The sequence below is a fragment of the Falco biarmicus genome, chromosome 5 (assembly GCF_023638135.1).
Source record: "Falco biarmicus isolate bFalBia1 chromosome 5, bFalBia1.pri, whole genome shotgun sequence".
Classification (NCBI taxonomy): domain Eukaryota; kingdom Metazoa; phylum Chordata; class Aves; order Falconiformes; family Falconidae; genus Falco; species Falco biarmicus.
In genome coordinates, this window is record NC_079292.1 from 1,511,721 (window position 1) to 1,531,257 (window position 19,537).

General features: G+C 40.9%; 1 protein-coding gene across 2 annotated transcripts in view; it reads left to right on the forward strand.

Moving 5' to 3' along the window:
• The first annotated feature begins 497 nt into the window (after positions 1-497).
• ABCD2 (ATP binding cassette subfamily D member 2) overlaps positions 498-19,537 on the forward strand; it is a 49,838-nt gene continuing 30,798 nt past the window's right edge. Inside the window, exons 1-6 of one of the 2 annotated variants that reach the window (XM_056340102.1) lie at positions 498-1,598; positions 2,938-3,115; positions 7,516-7,637; positions 10,716-10,884; positions 14,015-14,109; positions 15,471-15,616. In XM_056340102.1, the coding sequence (XP_056196077.1) occupies positions 663-1,598; positions 2,938-3,115; positions 7,516-7,637; positions 10,716-10,884; positions 14,015-14,109; positions 15,471-15,616 (1,646 nt within the window). In that variant the 5' untranslated portion in view covers positions 498-662. Of the gene's footprint in view, positions 1,599-2,937; positions 3,119-7,515; positions 7,638-10,715; positions 10,885-14,014; positions 14,110-15,470; positions 15,617-19,537 lie in introns of both variants that reach the window. The other variant, XM_056340099.1, reaches the window with a different exon arrangement.

Genomic DNA, 19,537 nt, shown 5'->3' on the forward strand with positions numbered 1-19,537 from the left:
CCCTGAGGCCACGGTGCAGCCCTCCCGCGCCGGGGGCGGGCTCAGGCAGGCGCCGGGGGCAACGCGGAGCCCCGCCGCCGGGAGTGCCGCAGGGCCCCAGTTCTCCCCGCCGCCGCCGCCTCCCCCGCGTCGCCGGGGCCGGAGGCGGTGCCTGCTCCGCAGGGCAGGCGGAAGGAAAGGGCCGGCCGCAGCCTGAGGCGAGCCACGGCACTACCCGGCCGAGCTCCGGTGACCCGCCGCGCAGCCGGGCCGAGCTCCGGGGGGTCGGCGGGGCAGCGGGGCCCGAGCTCCGGGGGACACGCTGTCGCCGCGGGCCCCGCGCTGCCGCCGCCGCTGCGCCCGGGCCCCGAGCGAGCGGCTGCGGCCCGGGCCGCGGTGCGGGGGAGCCGGGCCGCTGCCGGTGCCGCCCCGCGCGGCGCAGCCAATGGTGGTCGGTGGGGCGGGCTGCGCGGCGCCGGGCTGCGCTGTGCAACGCGCCGCGCTTTGAAGGCGGCCGTCACCCCTCGGAGGCAGGGCTCTCGCGGCGTCTGTCAGGGCACGGCGGCCGGCGGGGAGCCGCGGTGCCCGGCGGCCCGATGAAGACCCGGCGAAGCCGAGCTGCCCGCCGGGCGTGAGCCGCCGCCGCTAGGACCGGCGCGAAGCGGTGCCTGCGGCGGGGCAGGATGACCCACATGCTGCGTGCGGCGGCCCGGCGGGTGCAGTGGAGCCGGGTGAGCGCCGCGCAGAGGGCTGCGTGCCTGCTGGCTGCGGCGTACGGGCTCAGAATCCTCTACCCCATCATCCGCAGGCGCGTACGGCGGGCGGGCTGCGGAGGCGGCGCGCAGGATGCCGGCCGGACTGAAGGGGGCCGGGAGGCGCCGCACCGCACCGGCAGCCGGGGCAGAGCCTCCCCGGCCGTGAACGCGGAATTTTTCAAGCAGCTGCTGGAACTACGCAAGCTCTTCTTCCCAAAGCTGGTGAGCGCCGAGCTGGGTTTGCTCTGCCTCCATTCGGTCGCTTTGGTTTCCAGGACCTTCCTCTCCATCTATGTGGCCGCCCTTGACGGGAAGATTGTGAAAAGCATCGTGGAAAAACAGCCTAGGAGCTTTGTCTTCAAATTAATCAAATGGCTGATGATTGCCATCCCAGCCACTTTTGTGAACAGCACCATACGGTACCTGGAGTGCAAGCTGGCCCTCGCCTTCCGCACGCGCCTGGTGGATCACGCCTATGAGACCTACTTTGCCAACCAGACTTACTACAGAGTGATCAGCATGGACGGGCGGCTGGCCAACCCTGACCAGTCCCTCACTGAGGACATCATGATGTTCTCGCAGTCCGTGGCGCATCTCTACTCCAACCTCACCAAGCCCATCCTGGATGTCATGCTCACCTCCTACACCCTCATCCGCACAGCGCGGTCCCGGGGGGCTAACCCCATCGGGCCCACGGTGCTGGCTGGGCTCGTCGTCTATGCTACGGCCCGCGTGCTCAAAGCCTGCTCGCCCAAGTTTGGCAAGCTGGTGGCTGAGGAGGCTCACAAGAAAGGCTATCTGCGCTTCATGCATTCACGCATCATTGCCAACGTGGAAGAGATCGCCTTTTACCGAGGGCACAAGGTAAGGACAAGAGAAATTGGAAGGTGTTGGGGTCACTCCTGCAGTGCCGAACGTGATCTGGGCTTCCTCTGCTGCCCTCCCCGAGCACTTTGGGTCCCTCTGACATTTAAACCTGTTTACAGCTAGCACTTCCCGTTTCCTGGGAAAATGCCGTCTCACAGGCAGGATCTGGGGGGAGCGGACCGTAGTTCCCTTGTGCTCTGACAATGTTCCTGTTTTGCAGCTGCATCCTATGGTTTTCTAGAAAGCTAATCTCTGTTATTGTTTTTCCCCTACCCAGTCCATTCTACTTAACTTTTCCAGGCTTTTTGTTTCCCCCCCCCCATGTTTATGAACTACTAGTTTTAATGCTGCAGAAATCGCAGCCAGCGCACACCAGAAAGTCTAGGGGAAAACTCCGTGATAGCACAGAGAGCACTACAACCTTTGACACTCTTTTACATAGCTAAGCAAAGATGTAGTCATCAGAGTCTTAAAATAGCTTAAGTACAGTACTTCAGCAGTCACAGTTACATAAACTAATGGCTTGTTTTAAAGCCACCTTATTAAGGAAGTGTTCATGTTTTTATTAGAAGTGAATTTTGGCCGTAACATCTTCCAAACATGATTTGCAAAAGAGAAGTTGTTTCATGTAAGGTGAAAATGAAAGCTCTTTCAGTTGAGCAGTGATTATATAATGTAAATGGTTTATTTTGGTAGAAGCAATCGTTCTCAAAAGCTGACTATAGTAATGTTTTAAATGTGCTAAATGAAACATTTTTTCAGTTTCCACATATACTGGCTTGTACTGAACGCATTACATCATGTTGATTTGCAACTGTCTTTGACTTGTTAAACCTCTTGGGATAGTTTTCTCTTCCTCCAGACTGTCTGCAAAAACAAGGAGCATTGCATTTCAGGGATCAGCTCAGCAACTTCAGGTCATTGGAGATAATTGATCCCCAAACGCTCTCCAATGTGAAGAGTTTCAGTTGCTGTGAAACTCTACAGCTGCAGCTTTATTAAAAGGATGTGGAATCAATCTTATTTTGGTTGTTAGAATCAGCTGTTGTGACTGCCTTGTCCTTTTGTATATCAGAGATCTCAAAAGAGCTGAAAACCTGCCAGTGTGCTATTGGGGGATGATGGTGTAAATAAGAACTAGGTCTGTTAACTTGCGTAAAGGTGTGCACTTTCGCTGTGAGACTGAAGCACTGTGAAAATAAAGTACCATGCAGCAGGTGTGAGTTAGAAGTCACAATTCTGGGTACCTGATTATTTCTTGCATGTATGGGAACATACCTTGTGTGACATGTGCTTCTTTGTTGCATTGTATAAATGCTTTATTTTTTAATTGTAGGTAGAAATGAAACAACTGCAGAAAAGCTACAAGGCTTTGGCGGATCAAATGAATCTAATTTTGTCCAAACGTCTATGGTATGTCATGATAGAGCAGTTCCTGATGAAGTATGTCTGGAGTAGCTGTGGCATGATTATGGTCGCTGTGCCCATCATCACTGCAACGGGATTTGCAGATGGCGGTAATACCATTTTTTACTTAATTCCTAAATGTTTCTTTAAGGTTATGTCCTCTAAAGATTGGACTTCCCTTGACTGCCATTCACATTTATTTATTATTCACAGATTTTATCACAACATCCGTATCCTGTGCATAACTTTCAAGCATAACAAGTCAGCTGAGGAAAGAGCAATGCAAAAGATCCAACTTTGAACATAAACCTGATGACCAGTATGAATTCAGGACTTAGAGGATCCTTGTGTCACATGAGTTTATAATGATAATTGCTGTCCTTTTTACTGGCCACTGTTGGGGTGACAGGCTGATTTTTGCAGCATCTCTCACTGCTGGGATGGCAGGCTGATTTTTGCAGCATCTCCTGCTACTTTATAAAATGATACTACTAACTTTCCTAGAGGGCTTATCTCTTCCTTCCATAAACCATAGTGTAATTATAGGTAATTACTCTCTTACATGTTAACCTGTTAGGAGCTGCTGTTTTTACCTGACTCCTTGGCAGAAGAGAAGGTGAAATTCAGATTCTAGGCTTGGATGGTATCATTTTTGACATCCTTCCAGGAAGTGAAACTAGACTCAAGTAGTGTTATTGCAGATGCTATTTTTCAAAAAAAAAAAAAAAAAGAGAGAATGAACAGAAAGGAAGTAATTAAGGAGGGGTGGTGAAAGGCAAGTGGGGAAGTTTGCTTCGACAGGCTTCCTTATGCGTAATTAGAACCACAGCATTTATTACAAATTCAATGGGATTCTTTAAGCACAGATCCTACAACGTCTGCAGAAAGATCAGTTCTAAGCTGGGTACGTTTCATCAGGAATGAGTGAATTCTGTTCCGTGCAGGTCTGGGTAGTTACATTCCAAGCCAGGGCTGTCCAGCTGGACAAGCTTCGTTCAGCCTGTAGGATGACTTTGTGCAGCCCCCGCGTGGTTTAGCTTACTTGCAGTTGTATCGGTACATGGCTGGGTGTTCAGCTGTCCGAGCCGCTGCCCATCACACGGCTTGGGAGGGTACTGTATCAAGGACCCTGGCTGGCATCCTGGCAACAGCTTCAAAAATATCAGGAGGTCCTATTCCAAACAGAAGAGTCTGTACAAAGCCATTTCACCTCACAGTGAAGGTTATCAGCACAACAGAAAAAGTGAGAGAAGTCTTTCTGCTAAGACAGGAACGAGTAAAGTCAAGAAAAAAAATCATGTAACCACACATTGTAAGTATCTCCTTGGTATTAAAGCATGAAGTAAAAAGAGACTCATGTTCATGCTAAACTAAGTAACATTCCTGTTACTCGCGAGTATTCTTTTGATAAATAACTTTTCAAATGTGGGAGAAAAGAAAGATGTGGCAATGGCTCGTGTTGTAAAGCAGAGTATTTGCCACCAGCAACGTAAACCGTTAAAGCATAGGGGTTATTATGGAGACCTGAGACATATCATAATACATACATATCATACATAGACATATCACAAACGTAATAGTGACAAGTCAGCACTGTCGAGACCAGTGCGAAGTACAACTGGTATTCAAAGAGTCAAGCAGACCTGAACTTACCGTTGACCTGCTTGGGAAAACAGTGCTTTGTGCCTCAGCAGGTCAGATGCAAGTTTGTTCATATCTAAAGGAAGAGATAGTGGATTTATTACTTTAGGATAAATCGCTAGAATCAGGGATATGCAGAAAACTGGTTCCATGACCAGACTTGAGACTAATGTGTAAAGCAATAGATTTTGTACACTTCTTCAGGAAGGGGAAAAAATAAAGTAGAAAAATAATCCTGCAATAAACCCCAAAAAAGAATCTTCTTTGATGGTGATATTTCTGACTGAAATTTGCTAATTCTGTTACATATTTCAGGGAAGAAATTAACTGGCAAAGCCAAGATTCCCACTTGATAACATTTCTCATTATTTTTGTATTAAACCATTGGTGTTCCAAATGTCATGTCTCTCATCAGTTTGTGGAAAGTAACTATTTTTGGAAGCAAGACTTTGATTTCTCTAGACAAGGCGGACACTTATCTTTGTTTATAAATCAAGTATGACTATCAGTTACATAAATGAAGATGAAAAGGGAAATGTTAGATTCTGTATGAGACAGAGACAGTCTGTCTGCCCTGTTACAAGGCACCACTTCTTCAGACACAGGAGGCCAGCCATATGAAAAATGTTGTGGACAAAAAGCTCAAGGAAAGTGATCTTGGTGGTTTAGGCATGTAATACAAGAGCTTGTGTTTTGGAACAGTGAAATGCTCATAAGTTCTGTATAATTTTAATTTTTCAGATGCCCCTAAAATGCCTGATGAAGTGGTTTGTCTCTAAACTCTTGCTAGATGACCTAGCCTGAGTGCTGGAAGCAGCTGTCAGTAAATTCTGCATTTACATACAGAAGGAATGCTGCATTAGTATAATTAAACCATACCTGATTCCTAAATTTAGTTGTGGTGTTTCTGCATAGCGTGGGCTGCATGAGCTATAACAAGATCAACAAAAATTGGTTCTCTGAGAAGAAAGAGACAAATTTCATTTTTTAAGAATAAATTAACTGAATTCTCCTTATCCCCTACATTTATTCCTCTTGTAGTGGAAATAACTTTTTAAAATAAGAGAACTACATGAGCAAGGATTTTGTAATGTCTCCCTTTGCAAGAGGTTTTCTGTCTTTAAAAAAATAAATAAATAAAAAAGCATGCCTCTTGCTGAGTCTCAGGTGGCTACATTACATACAATTAGTTGTCAGTGTACTAATGTAGAATTTAAGCTAAAAAAGTTGAACATGTGTCTTAAAATTGTTATAAAAAACATCTGAGGCCAGAAAGAGTAACATATAGATGGTGTCTGTATGTGTGTCTGTATATATATGTGGAAAATTAGGATGTAAGATTTTTTAAAAAGTTTTTCCTAGATTATCCATCGTGTATTTCGGTGATTTAGCTGAAATTTTGTAGAGATACCTTTATGGATGTGTAAATGAAAAAAACCCCCAAACATTTAGATTTAATTAATAAAGACAGAAAGATTCGTCTGGCTTTGGTACTTCATGCAGGTTTCTAGACACCAGAATTCTAGAATGAGATCTCGTCAGGGAGATGAGACAGTTACTCGCCAAGAAAAAAAAAAGTATTGTATGCTATACTCTTGCGTTGCTTGTTTTAGCCCATAAAATTTAGTCACATTATACTTGCAGGGAATTCCTCCTGGATTTTCTTGATCATCAGCACTGTGCAAACACCACAGAGGATTTTAGTAACAATTACTGATGCAGGAGTTGCCACACTGGATCCACTCCTTACCCTGCCTAGCCTGATGCCTAGCAGTAGCTTAACTTAAAAAAAACCAACACAACTTTTAAAAAACTTTACAAACTTAAGAAAAAAAAAATCATGACCCTGTTCTGCAACAGACTTAAGCAATATTCTGTGATACAGAAAACCTTTGAGACCTTTCATTCTAAATCTTGTATGTGAAAAATCTTTGAGTGGTTTTTGTCTTCTTCATTGTTGTCTTCTTTTTTGTAACACAACTATTAACACTGAAACAACATTCAGTCTTAAAACATTCAGCCATTTTAAAAAAAATCTTAATTCCTTCAGGAAGCAAACCTTGCAAATTGACTATGCTGTTAAATCTGTAGCTCACATGGTAGCAAGAGTATGTGTAGATATGTTAAATATAAACAGATTTATTTCTCGCGTATCTTCTATGATTTCTGCTGCGGTTTTCTCCTTACCTGATGTTGCTGACATGTTCTTGTGAGACAACTCCTTCACGTGGAGCAAGAATTTTCTTGCTAATAGGATACAGTGCCATAAACAAAGCATCACAACTTTTACTGGAGTCAGATGTAGAGAGAAACAGTGTTGTGAGAGAGAGGTATCCTAGTTAAACCATGCCTTTGATAATAAAAGAGCTTCTTGCTTTTTTATAGAAATGTAATAATGTTGCCAAATTTCCATCAATATGAATGTCTCCTTTTACAGGAAATCAGTAAATAAGTAAAGCTGAAAATGAATAATTGCAAAGGTAGTAAAAATTATATTAATTATGTTTCAGATCATTGCTTAGGTTTGACTCTTTCATGTTTTAAAAAATTTAGGTTGAATAGTGATATATCAAAAGGAAAATAACCTAGATAGACAAATAGTATAAAAGAATAGCATGTTTTGCCTAAGAAGGTGAATTCCATATACTCCCACTTATTCTTTGTTACCAAGCTATCAGTTCTTTTTGGGTTTACGTTTGATTTTGAATCTACATTTAGCAATTCTTTTTGAAAGGTTGTCTTTGTAGAGTTAACTTTTTCTTAATTTAAAAGCTGCTTTATAATGGCTCACATTCTAATCACAATTTAATTTGTAGAGATAGTTTTCAGAAGAATATTTTAACAGAAAACTTTTTTTTACTTTTAGAATTGGAAGATGGACAGAAACAGGCAATGGTTAGTGAAAGAACAGAAGCTTTTACTACATCACGAAACTTGCTGATCTCTGGAGCAGATGCTATTGAAAGGATTATGTCTTCATACAAAGAGGTACTGTACATGTCATACATGAAACAGAAGAGGAAAAAAGTAAAACAGAATTTACATTTAATATAAAATGTAAAAAAAAGCGCAATTTTCAAAGACAAATTCTATTGCAACTAAATCCGTGGAGATCTTTGAACTGATAGTTTATCTTTAGAGTTAAGTTGACAAAGAGTCTAAAGTGCATGGCTGCCAGTGTGGTGCAACATGTAAATATCATTTTTAATACCTGTGCTCAGGTGCCATCGGAGAGCAACAGGAGTTCCTGGAATGTCAGTGATAAAGGTTCAAGGTCTGTTTGGAGCACAGACCTGAATTCAAGCTGTCTGCCTCCAATGTATTGGGACTCTTGCTGGAAGTGTCGTAGAACAGTTTGGGTTGGAAGGGACCTTTAAAGGTCATCTAGTCCAACCCCCCTGCAGTGAGCAGGGACATTTCCAACCAGATCAGCTTGCTCAGAGCCCTGTCCAACCTGACTTTGCCAGTAATAGGGCATTTACCACCTCTCTGGGCAACCTGTTCCAGTCATGTCTTGTATGAAATGCAAAGAGAACTGAGTACTTACTTCTTGGCCACCTAAACTGTAGGGCTGTTTTCAGTATCGTGAATCTGTTAAATTTGAAGTAATTTTGCAAAATAGAGACATTCTAGCAGGAGTAAATCCACCTTGGGACAGCAAATAGTCTAGAAGTATGGGATGTTCATCTGGAAGATCAGAGACGTTTCAAGTCCTTATCCAAATTCCAGTAAAGTTGGGCTTTCATCTGTGGTCTCTCTTGGGAGGTTTCTCTAGAAGCCAGCTGTTAAGCAAAAGAAAAGTGAGGCAGTACTGTTATTCTCCTCAGCATTTTCTTCAGAAAGTTTGTTCTGCATTTGTTAATTGGTTTTGCTCATCCCTTTGGTGGGGACCACTTTTCCCAGCGTGAGGAGTGCTGTGTGAGGAGACATGCATTAGCTAGGCAGCTAATCAAAGGCTATGGATTCTATTACTTGGAATCCAGCCATAATAGCTACAGCTTTGTAAGCTGGAGGAGAAGGGGTAGTTTGGCAGCTTCAGATACAGACTCTGACAAAGCCAGAGTATGTGCTTTTCTCAGAAGGTGTTCTTCTAATGGACTGTGATTTTGACCTATGCTCCATTAGCTGTTCTCCTGCTTGGCCTCTGCTCTAAAGCTACTACCAGATAACCTAGTATACACTGATGTAATTTCTATTTTATTTTCAACATTTAAGTTATTTATATAATGTACATGGGAGCTTAAAAACATTGTGGTTTTATTTTTTGGAAACAAAATACCCACAATGTAGTATGAACAACTGAACAAACTCACTTTGTTTATAACCTGATGAGATTTCAATCTAGCCAGCATGAGATCAAAGACCAAGTCTATGAATTTCCATCTTAATTTTACATTTATACTTCTTTTTAAAGAGACACTGTGGTACTTCAATCACATTGTCATTCCCATTTTGTGGTTCAGGCAGTTTCCAAAGGACAGTGTATTTCAATCCACTTCAAGTGGTAGTGAAGGGCCAGTTCTTGCCCACCTGATCCACCAAAGCAGTCTCCTCCAGTCAATGTAATTCAGTGTGCAGATGAGGTAGGCTCAACTTTCCTTTGCGGGTCAGTAGTTTAGATGTTTTTAGTGTTTTGACAAAGCAGGTTTGTAGGGTCGTGGTTTAGAAACTTAACTACATTTGTGTTTCTCCTGGTGCACAGCTGCTGCAAGTGTCCTTCATCACATGCAGGATTCTCTCCATCTAATGGCACTGCTGATGCTGTGCAGAGCACTCAGTCCTGGCACGAGCTCCCACTGAAATTGCTAGAAATACTCCAGTCTGGAGAATGATGTTACAGCTCCTGTGTGCTACCTACTGCCTTAGGTGGCGTTAGCTCAATTTTTCACAGCTGTTGATGCAATTACCAATGCAAAACAATATACAGCTGATGGATAACATTGATAACTCTTTTTAAACTGAATTTTTTGAGATGTTGTATACTTGTTAACCTCCAGTAGGGTGATGGCCATGTGACTAGAACTAGCACTCACTTCTAAATCTGGCACAAATAGTGAAATTTATAGAGGATTTTATTTTGGAATTATGTATGCTGTAGCAGGTGAAATCAATAATGGGTTCTATGTGTTTAACTACAGCAAGTCAATGATTTTATAATCTTGAACTAATTTTCTTGCTATTCTTATCTTATCTATATAGTATAAAAATTCATCCTTGTAAAACCATCAAATAATACATTTATAAGATGTCCAGGTTTAATTCTTTGCTGCCAGCAGATGGAGGCAGTTCTTTGTGAGTTCTTGGTGGTATCGTGAATAGGAAGTTACCATGCCCAGAGATCCTTTGTTCTTGTCTTCACCAGGTGGAAAATGTGACAAAAGGACCCAAGAAAGGAGAAAGCCTTTTGAGAGGCCTTACCATCTTAAAAGCGTCCAGTTCTAAGCCAAGAACTCGGATTTAGCTTTGGTACTCTAGCATGCAGTGGACAGAAGAGTAATTTCTTTTTTGTACTGTGTTTTAGATTAGGATGCTCTGATGCTGCCTGTTTTACAGAGAAAGCACACCTTTCCCACAGGAGGTTTTGGGAATGCAGGGAGGTAGACATAAAAGTTATAGATGCCAGATTTTCTCACTTCTATGGGCCTTTATTTTGCTGGCAAACACAGAGATGTTGTTTTTCTCTGGTGTGATAGGCTCTCTGTTTTCAGATATACTAATAGCTATTCTCTGTTGGGTGAAGGCTCTGCTGATCTGCAGAGAAGAGCAGTCCCTGCAACCTTCTCATTTATTGGAGCTATCATAGCTTACACTGGCTGAAATCTGTCCCCCTCAAACTGTCTCTGACTGCTGACTTGTAGGAGCTGTGGATGGCATATGGGTTAGCACAGAATCTCAAGGAATGAAAATTGATAGGCATTGAAAGATGCATTGTTGATCCTTCCAGAATAGCGTTTGAGAAACACTGACTCAGAATAGCCGGGACGATTTTCCATGAATCTTTGGCCAAACGCTTAATTTATAGAATTTGTGAAGAATAACTGAAATGAGGCATTTGTCGTTTCTCAGGTTACTGAGCTAGCAGGCTACACTGCCCGTGTCTACAACATGTTTTCAGTCTTTGATGAGGTGAAGAGAGGTATTTACAAAAGAACTGCTGTTATTCAAGGGTCTAAAAACAACAGCAAGAATGAAGATAAAGTGGAATTGCACATCGATGGGCCCTTGGAAATCAAAGGTAATTAATGCATATTTGCATGTATTTCCTGGAGCGGGGGGGAGGCGGCGGTGCAGTGGGAGAGGACGTGAACAGAGGTTTTGTTTCTACAACAGATCAGCCTCCTAGCCTTAATACACGAAAGACCACGTTACCTTCCATTTTAACTTCCTGCTGTTTAGTAACTCTGTGCTTGTGCAGTACTTTTCTAATCCACAAAGTAACTGTTTTCTGTGAAAACTTTCAATGAAAAAGGCATTTCAGCTATACTGTTATTGGTGGTGGTGGTATTATTATTCTTACATGAAGATAGCCAGCTTTCCTGAGACACAATTTTTTTCAGAAAACTGAGACTGTAATATTTTTGTCTTCAAACACCACATTATTTTGTTTGGGTAGGAGGGAAAGACAGATTGGTTCTCAGTAGTTTTTGATGAAAATACTACTTCGTTTTCAGCGACCAAGAATCAGCCTATGCTTATTTTTTCATAATTTAGTGGGAATTTTCAACTGAAAATGGACTGACAACTTTGCCCTTCCCCTCGCCTCCCAAATGATCTGATCAATATATACCTTACCTTTCCTATCTTTATCCTGTGTCCTTCTGGTGCCACTGTCTTTCTGTGTGCACTCTCCCCAAAGCATTTTCTGTGTACATCTATTTTTTATTGTGCTCCATTGTGTGACACCTCTCTCTTCCTATTGCGTCCAGCTTCTCTCCGAGATACTTAAAAGCAGCTTTTACAATGGGCTTTTCCCAATTTTCCCAGTGCACCCCTTCTGCTTTTCCCCTCTGTGGTGTTGAAAAGCCTCATTCCCTCCCTTTGGCTTCTGAAAACTTAAACCTTGGTGGAGCTGAAGGCACCAAAGTGCTCTTTATGAAATAATTTCTTCCAGCAATTTCAACAGTGCTGCCCTTCAGCATAGATTTCTCAAAGGTCCCCTGACAAGGTTCTTCATATCGAACAGTCTGATGCAGTGTGGTGGATAGCTGTGGAAATAGCTGATGTCTTAATCTTGTCGATCTTGGTAATATTTGGCTGACATTAAAAGAAATGACATTTTGTAACTGTTACATTTTGTCATGTACAAGAGAAAAGGTTTGTAGTTCCTGGATCGACAAAGTCATTTGGGAGCTCTTTTTAGATAACTGTGTTTTAAAAACAAAACCAAATACAGTTCAGATATGCAAGCATGCTCTTCATGCTCTCGTTCCCTTTTTGTCTAGTATACTTATATTCCACTCCTTATTTCTCTACAATCTTTTCCCAAGATTTGATTCCACTACAGTCACATGTTTCATCCCACCTGAATTTTCCTCCAAAGTGGTGACTAGCATTTGCTTCTGACTGGTTGTAGGCTCTCAGAGGCAGCTAGCCAAGACCAAGCATTGTGCACAAGGACTTAAGTAGAATTTAGGCCAGATGAATCTAGGCCACAGGCTCCACGCTTTTTATGACAAGTCCCATTGTAATACTGGTTTTTCCTCCTTGATACTTCAGAAATCCCCTGCAGAGTGGATTTGTGTGTGGATAAAAGTGCACGTGCTCACATACGTATAGGTGTCTGCATTGTTATAAAAGACAAACCATAATTCAGCTTCCCCAAAGGCTCTTTGAACACATACTATTTATTTCCTTTTGAATCATCCAATGTAAGTTCATGTAACTAAGGGATGTCTGTTTTGTGCCTGGCCTTTACTGCTGTCAATAAAAGCATTGTGAAAATATGAAAACTATTAGGATATTTTTAACAGATAATAATATTGCCTTATACATAGTGTGTCTAATAATTCAGAATTTTAAAGTTGAAATAAAATTTTGTACAACTTATACAAATACTGTCAAATTTTATTTCTGATTACACATAAATATGCTTTAAAAGCATGCTGAAGTTGCAATCAAACACTGTGAAGTTATGAGAATGAAATTTACTTATTACTTACTTGGCTTACTATTTTTTATCATAGATCTATTTTAACTAGAATTTCTCCACTCTATCCAAGTAATTTTTCGTTAACAGCAAAACACTTTCCATTTTCCATAATCTCACGTTGGACACCACAGAACTGTTTTAAATAGAACTTATTTTAGGGGGAAAAAAAAAAAAAAAGTGCTTGGACATGGCACAGAAATTTTTGCCCAGGTTGTTATAGTTGGGCAAAGTCAGAAGCAATTGAACAAAGAACCTCTTGATGGGAAATGTAAAACTAACCTTAACTGAAGGAAATGCTACCAGATCCTCTTGTAATAAACTCAGCTTTTCCTTAGTTCTGTTTTCCTTTGTTCAGATTAGTCAAAGTTATAAAAATAGCAGCCTTCTAATACAAAGAGAAATCTCTTTACTTTGCATCTTCTCTGTAGAAGTAGTTTCTGTTATTTTTCTAGGAGCCCAGCTGTGCGGGCTGTGTTAGAGAAGCCCATTAACAGGCAACTGAGAAGAGTTGCTTTCACTATTTTACTGTTTCCAGAAGAATTTATTTCAAAGTTCTTGTGTTACAGAGTATCCAAATGTCCGATTGAGACTGTATATTTGAATTTGCCAGAAATCCAAATAGTAAGTGTAGCTACTGGAGTGAAATGTTATATGGGTTTCCACAAATACTTACAAGACACATTTATAGTGTCTGTGGCTTCAAAATTAGATGGAAGCAAGCCATTAAATGTTTTCTCCTTTGCTCTCGTTGCTGGCAGAGGCTGAACTGGGCTCTGAGTTTCAGAGCTGGTAATGAACATAATTCTGTTTTCTAATTGAATCCTCAGGAGCAAGTAAACTGGTGTGCCTGTGGCTAAGGCTGTCCTTGATCTCTTTTGCTGGTTGGTATTGACCACCTATTTAAAACAAAATACGGTAAATACAGGTAGAATGTGAATAAACGTGTCTTTATAGCGCATAATATATTTACGATGCATACTGTGCGTTACATTTATGATCAAATTTAGGATTCATTGCACATTCTTGGCTACTGCTGACAGTGTCTTTCTGACTAGCTAAGATTTATTATCCAGATTTTCCACTAGGGGAACGTGGAGCACATAAAAAGAGTTGTTTGAAACTTACCATCTTATACTTCTGTTGTGCACAGAGACTGTCACATATCATTGCTTAATGGAAGGTTTCACAAACTAATATTTTTTTTTTTTCTTTCTAGGGAAAGTTATTGATGTTGATCATGGAATTATTTGTGAAAATGTTCCTATTATTACTCCGAATGGCGATGTGGTGGTTTCCAGACTAAACTTCAAAGTAAGATGATATGCAAGAATCTTCTGATTGTTGCCATCACTTTAACATAAACAGCACAGAATTCATGTACCTTATGTTAAGTACTTGGAGGAGCATATGGAAAAAAGGGGAAGTCCAGAAAGGTAGGCATAGTAGCTCAATAGAGGCAGACATGTGTAGTTTATCCTGCTCAAGGAAAGAGAAGAGAGGATTTCTGGTGAGGTTGCCAGGTGAAAAAATGACCTGAGATTTTCAAAGGTGTATATGGGAGTCTGCATCCATCTTTACCTAATTTCAGTGCAATTGGGATACTTTACTCACGTAGGCTCCTTTAAAAGTCTGAGTTCACAGCAACAGTGAAAACTGAGTATGTAGTTTTGCTTGATCACTACAAAGAGCAGTACTAATAGTTGACAGATAGTTCACAAGCCCAACCATGGAGTCTTTACTCAGTAAGAACTTGTATTGTTTTTAAAAGGCTATTCCAGATACCACTCAGTACCTGCTCACGATTTTAATGGATGACCTGTGCTAAATTACTCCCATATATATCCTGATCTTATGTTCCAGTGCAGATGTTATTATTTTAAAAAAGAGTTGAAGTTATAAGAACACTAACATGAATAATTCCAGCAGGTCCTTTGATTTAGCTAAAGCAGAGCGTTCCTCTTGCTAGCTCTGTTGGTATAGGTATTAGCAACTAGGAGGACAGGGTCCTAGCTATGGCAAAACTTGCAATGGCTTCAGTGTAGGAATTTCAGATTTGTAAAATTACAACTTTAAGGTCGAGGAGACAGTTATATTTATTCATTTGGCTCAAGAGACAAAACAGAAAATATAACGGTCAATATATTTATGTAAAGCATAGACAATGACATCGGGATTATGCCTAAATATACACTCATATAAACGCAGGGTAATACTCAAATGAGTGTAACCAAGTGCATCACAGCCAGAATAACACTGGTAATTAAGCAGGAAGGGACAATGTGGAGTAAATTTTCCAAGTAATTTGATAGGACTGCCATAGCTTAAGTTAATGTCACTGATGGTCATAGAACTGCTCTGTATGCTGTTAACACCTTTGGACCCAATCTGCCTTATAATAATTGATACTGGCTGTGGTTTATTGACATTGTGATATGGTCAGTATAGTTTATAGAAATACTCGGCCATTATAGAAATTATATTCATTATTTCAACCCACATATTATATCTAATGCCACTGTTTCCAGAATAGTTGCATAAATGTGTGCAGGTAACTAATGAAATGGGTTGATAATTTGATATAAATGCTCACATATCTCCCTCTAGGGGTCTTAGACTGTCTGGTGCCACATACACTGCATAGTAACATCTTGGTATTTTCATTGCTGTTGTAGGTCCAGGAGGGGATGAATCTTTTAATCACTGGACCCAATGGCTGTGGAAAGAGTTCCCTCTTCAGAATTTTAAGTGGTTTGTGGCCTGTGTATGAAGGAGTTCTCTACAAACCCCCTCCACAGCACATGTTTTATATACCACAAAGGTATGTGTTTTGCTCAAGGTGATACCTTTTTTCTGGTTACCTGAATTTTGACTCTGCTTTTGTCATTGTCAATCTGTGATATGTATAGCTGAGTTAAAAGGTGGTAAGCACAACCTCAGGTGCAAGGAGAATGCTAAAAAAAAAATAAAATAATCCCTTCTTGTTGGTGATGCAAATCTTCAGTCATTGGAAAGGACTTACATATACTTGTGATGAGGCCTGTGCTCCCTGATGGGTGAAGTCTTGGATGATTTGGATCATGGAAACAGACTAGAATCGGAAAGAAATTTGAAATAGACCTAATTCTGATTTCACTTTAAAACAAAAGATCAAAACAAGTGAGTGGTTCGGTTCCTAAATGTTGAGTTGTTTAAAATAATTTTCAGAACATCAACTTCTACACTACTGAGACCAGAATCCAATCCAATATTAACTGCAAATTGCCTTTTTAATAATATGTGCTCATTTCACTAAGGGAAACATGGCTTTCTCTTGCTTTTTTTGTATTCTGACTTGCTGTTGGACTCTCAGAACATAATGTAAGGCAATTGATTCTGGAATATCTCCTTAGAGACTTCTAACTAGGTTGTTTTGCAAAAGCAAAATCAAACACTGAGAATCTTTGATTGCTTTCTGTAGTTCATTTCTTCCCATGGGCAAAAGAAGTATTCATGGTACAGTTTGTAGTCTTGTTTAAAAAGTACAAGCTATTAGTGATGAGTAGATTTTCCTTGCTGCAGGTGAAGGTAATGAAAACATTTATCTATCATTTTTTTCAAATATACATAATTTATTGCTAGCCATTGTCATTTTTCTGAGCCACTTGAGGGTTTCATTCAGGAATTTGGAGCAAAATGTTTTATTATGTTTTTCAGAACAATATTTCAGAATTCCCATTGTGCAGGACATTCTTAAAATCAGTTTTATTCTTAGGCAGAACAAAAGCTATTCTGAGTTACTTTTTTTTTTGCCGAAAATCTTGAGTTTCAGCTTCTCTTCTGTATGATCCCAGGCCCTTCTCAGGTCAACATCTGGGGCTGGCTTGCCTACAGCCCTTCCTTTTTACTTGTGTCCTCTTTTTTTCCATGAGAGGAGACAGTCTCACATTGCGTTCAGGCAAATTTGCCGAGGTACTGATTGAGAGGGTTGAGTCATATCTGATAGGTTTTCATTTCTGTAAAAACGGTTCCTTGTTAGCTGTTTCCCCTAACTTTGCAGTGCTAGGGGAGTTTGTCCAGCAGACCTCTTCTTTGGAACATTTCAAAACTTCTGGTCAGAAACTGAGATTCAGTCAGCATCTTTGCAGCCCTTTGTGACCAAAGCCATGTAGGGATTGGCATATTGTCTTTGCAGTGTACCCTGAAGGTATCATTTGTATGCAGCCCATCTTAATAGCATCCTCAGGAGAAAGGGTGTTGCTGTGATGTCTTTGGGACATCTAAGAGACATTGCTATGGCTTGGCTCGCTGTGAGCTCTGCACTTGTGGAGGGTTTTTTAGGCAGTACTGAGGTATTCCCCTCCCAAGGGACAGAGCAGTGTCTAGGACAATGAGTGACACAGAGGGCTCTTCTTCAAAAGTACTACAGCTCTACTGTGGCTGAAGATTTAAGAATTAATTTGGGGGACAGTTCAGCTGTGTCAGTATGGGTTCTGTAGGCTCAGAAGTGTCGTCTGTCACTAGTAAGTGTCTTGTGTTTGGAAAGGGACTGTGAGACTGAATCTTGTAGTGATTTGTGGATAAGTGTGGCTGAAGGTGTTGATATAGGACAGCAGTCAATCAGATTTGTTTGTTAGGATCTTTGAGGATCCTGAGTTGCTTTTTTGCCCAGTATATTTGTTATTTGGGCTTACAGAGTCTTAAGAATTACTTGAAGGAGATTCAGTTTTAAGTTGAAGTTTATATATTTCTGGCCCAGATTTGCAACAGATCTGCTGGATTTTTAGAGCTTTTGTGTGGATTGCCTTGTATGGTCCAGGCATTTATTTTTTTTTCTGCCTGTATTCCATTTCTGAGTGTTTTAACAGTTCATTTATTTATGGCCTAAATAAATTACACATTCAGTTGGGTGGGGTTTTTTTCTGTCTCTGGGTCTAGAAAACATTTAGAATTTGTGTTGTGGTTTGTAAATTGTTCTGAAGTTCAAAAATTAAAGCAGCTTGTTTTGGAAGATCCTGCTGGTGCAGCCATTTTGCTTATTAACCCTGTGCAAATTGCTACTTGGTCAGGATTACGTTCTATTTGTTTATCTTTTTTTAGACATAAATATGCAGACTGGGATAGTGCCCTACCTATGTTTTATCATGTATATATTTCAGCATAACTTTAGGTAAAATGTATGCTCCAGACTGAGAGGATCTGGGAGGACAGTATCACCTGGATTCAATCTACCTTACTCTTTTGTTTGGTGGGGAGGTGAAAACTGTGGTATAGCAGAAGGCTCTTGAATTGGTGGATGTCCGTCAGAGCAGCGAGTTAGAATGACATCACTGTGTTGAAGTGTATACGTTATGTCTCTGGTCCAAGAATATGGGTGATGGCTCTCCATGAGTGGACAGTTACTATTGAGCCTGGTAAGAGCTTACTCCTGTGTGCCTGTGGCTGAATTTAATTCTGCATCAGCCTCCTGAATCAAATGTAGGAACCTCATCTGCACACAGCGAATGGTAGAGAATACAGTCAGTACTAAGTAGTGAAATACTCCACAGTAAATAGGAGCTCACTGAAAAGATTATTTTTTCATCTCTGTTTGTAATGTTCCAGTGTAGTATGCCAGAAATGTGTGGGAAATCATGTGCTTTTGCTGAGTTCAAAAGCTACACACAAAAATATAATTTATTAAAAAGTGAATTATCTCATTGTATACACCAAATTTCATCAGCACTGCAAATGTTTTCTAGTTAGCTTTACTTAGCAGTATGTAGGTTTTAAAACAGCCTTGAGAGACCCTATCTTTTTGTCTTTTTAGATTGCTTGTGGTCATTATATTGCTTTTTTTAGATGTTACTGTGAATCATTGTGAGATTTTTTTCTTCTTCTCCCCTTATATAGGGCCAGGCCATGCAGAATTTGCCCTTAATCAGTCATGGTTCTAGTGGATGCTGATGGGACGAACTGCCCTTTTGGGGGGCAGGGAGAGAGAAGCCCAGGAATTTCTTTGAGTGGGGCTCTGCCACTGTCTCTGACAAGCCTGTTAAAGAGGGTGGTGGGCAGGAAAGAGGGAGGCTTTAAGAGGTTTTAAGCAGTCCAGCATCATATTGGTGCCAGAAACAGCTTGTTTTCAAGGATAGATAAGTGCTAGCAACTGGTCACAGCTCAACAAGTTGTCACAGCTCAACAAGTTGTCACATCTCGTTGGAGCATCCATAACTGGCCGAGTGTGTGCTCTTAGCTGTTCTACGTCTCTATCCCTCTTTTGCAAAGTAAAATTCATTTGTGTTAACAACCTCTTTGCATTCCTCTTTTAATTAACTGGTCAAGAAGGTAGCATGAATGAAAAAATGAATGCTTGTGGGTCTCTAGTTGATAACGAATTGTGATTCAAACCAGAATTCAGAAAAATCATTTTAAGTAATAAATAATTAAAAAAAATATGTAGTGGGTAGCATGAGTACCATTGCTACAGATATGACCATAAGATGTATATGTAGCACTGAAGGAACTGAAGCAGCAGTCAGTCTTTTTCATAGTATATCAGCAGCATATCCGAAGGTAGTCTGATTTCTCCAGACTGTGTCCTGTTCCTACTCTGTTGGTCTTAAACATGGAAGGAGACTCCACCTCTGTGGAATTAGTGAGCTGAAGCATACAATTCCTCCAGCTCTTCTTGCTTTCCAATTAAAAATTTCAGCTTTTTCAGTTGTAAGGAAACAGATTCTGCATGTTGGCTCTCGTTTTCTTAGTTCTCCCTCATTTGATTCAA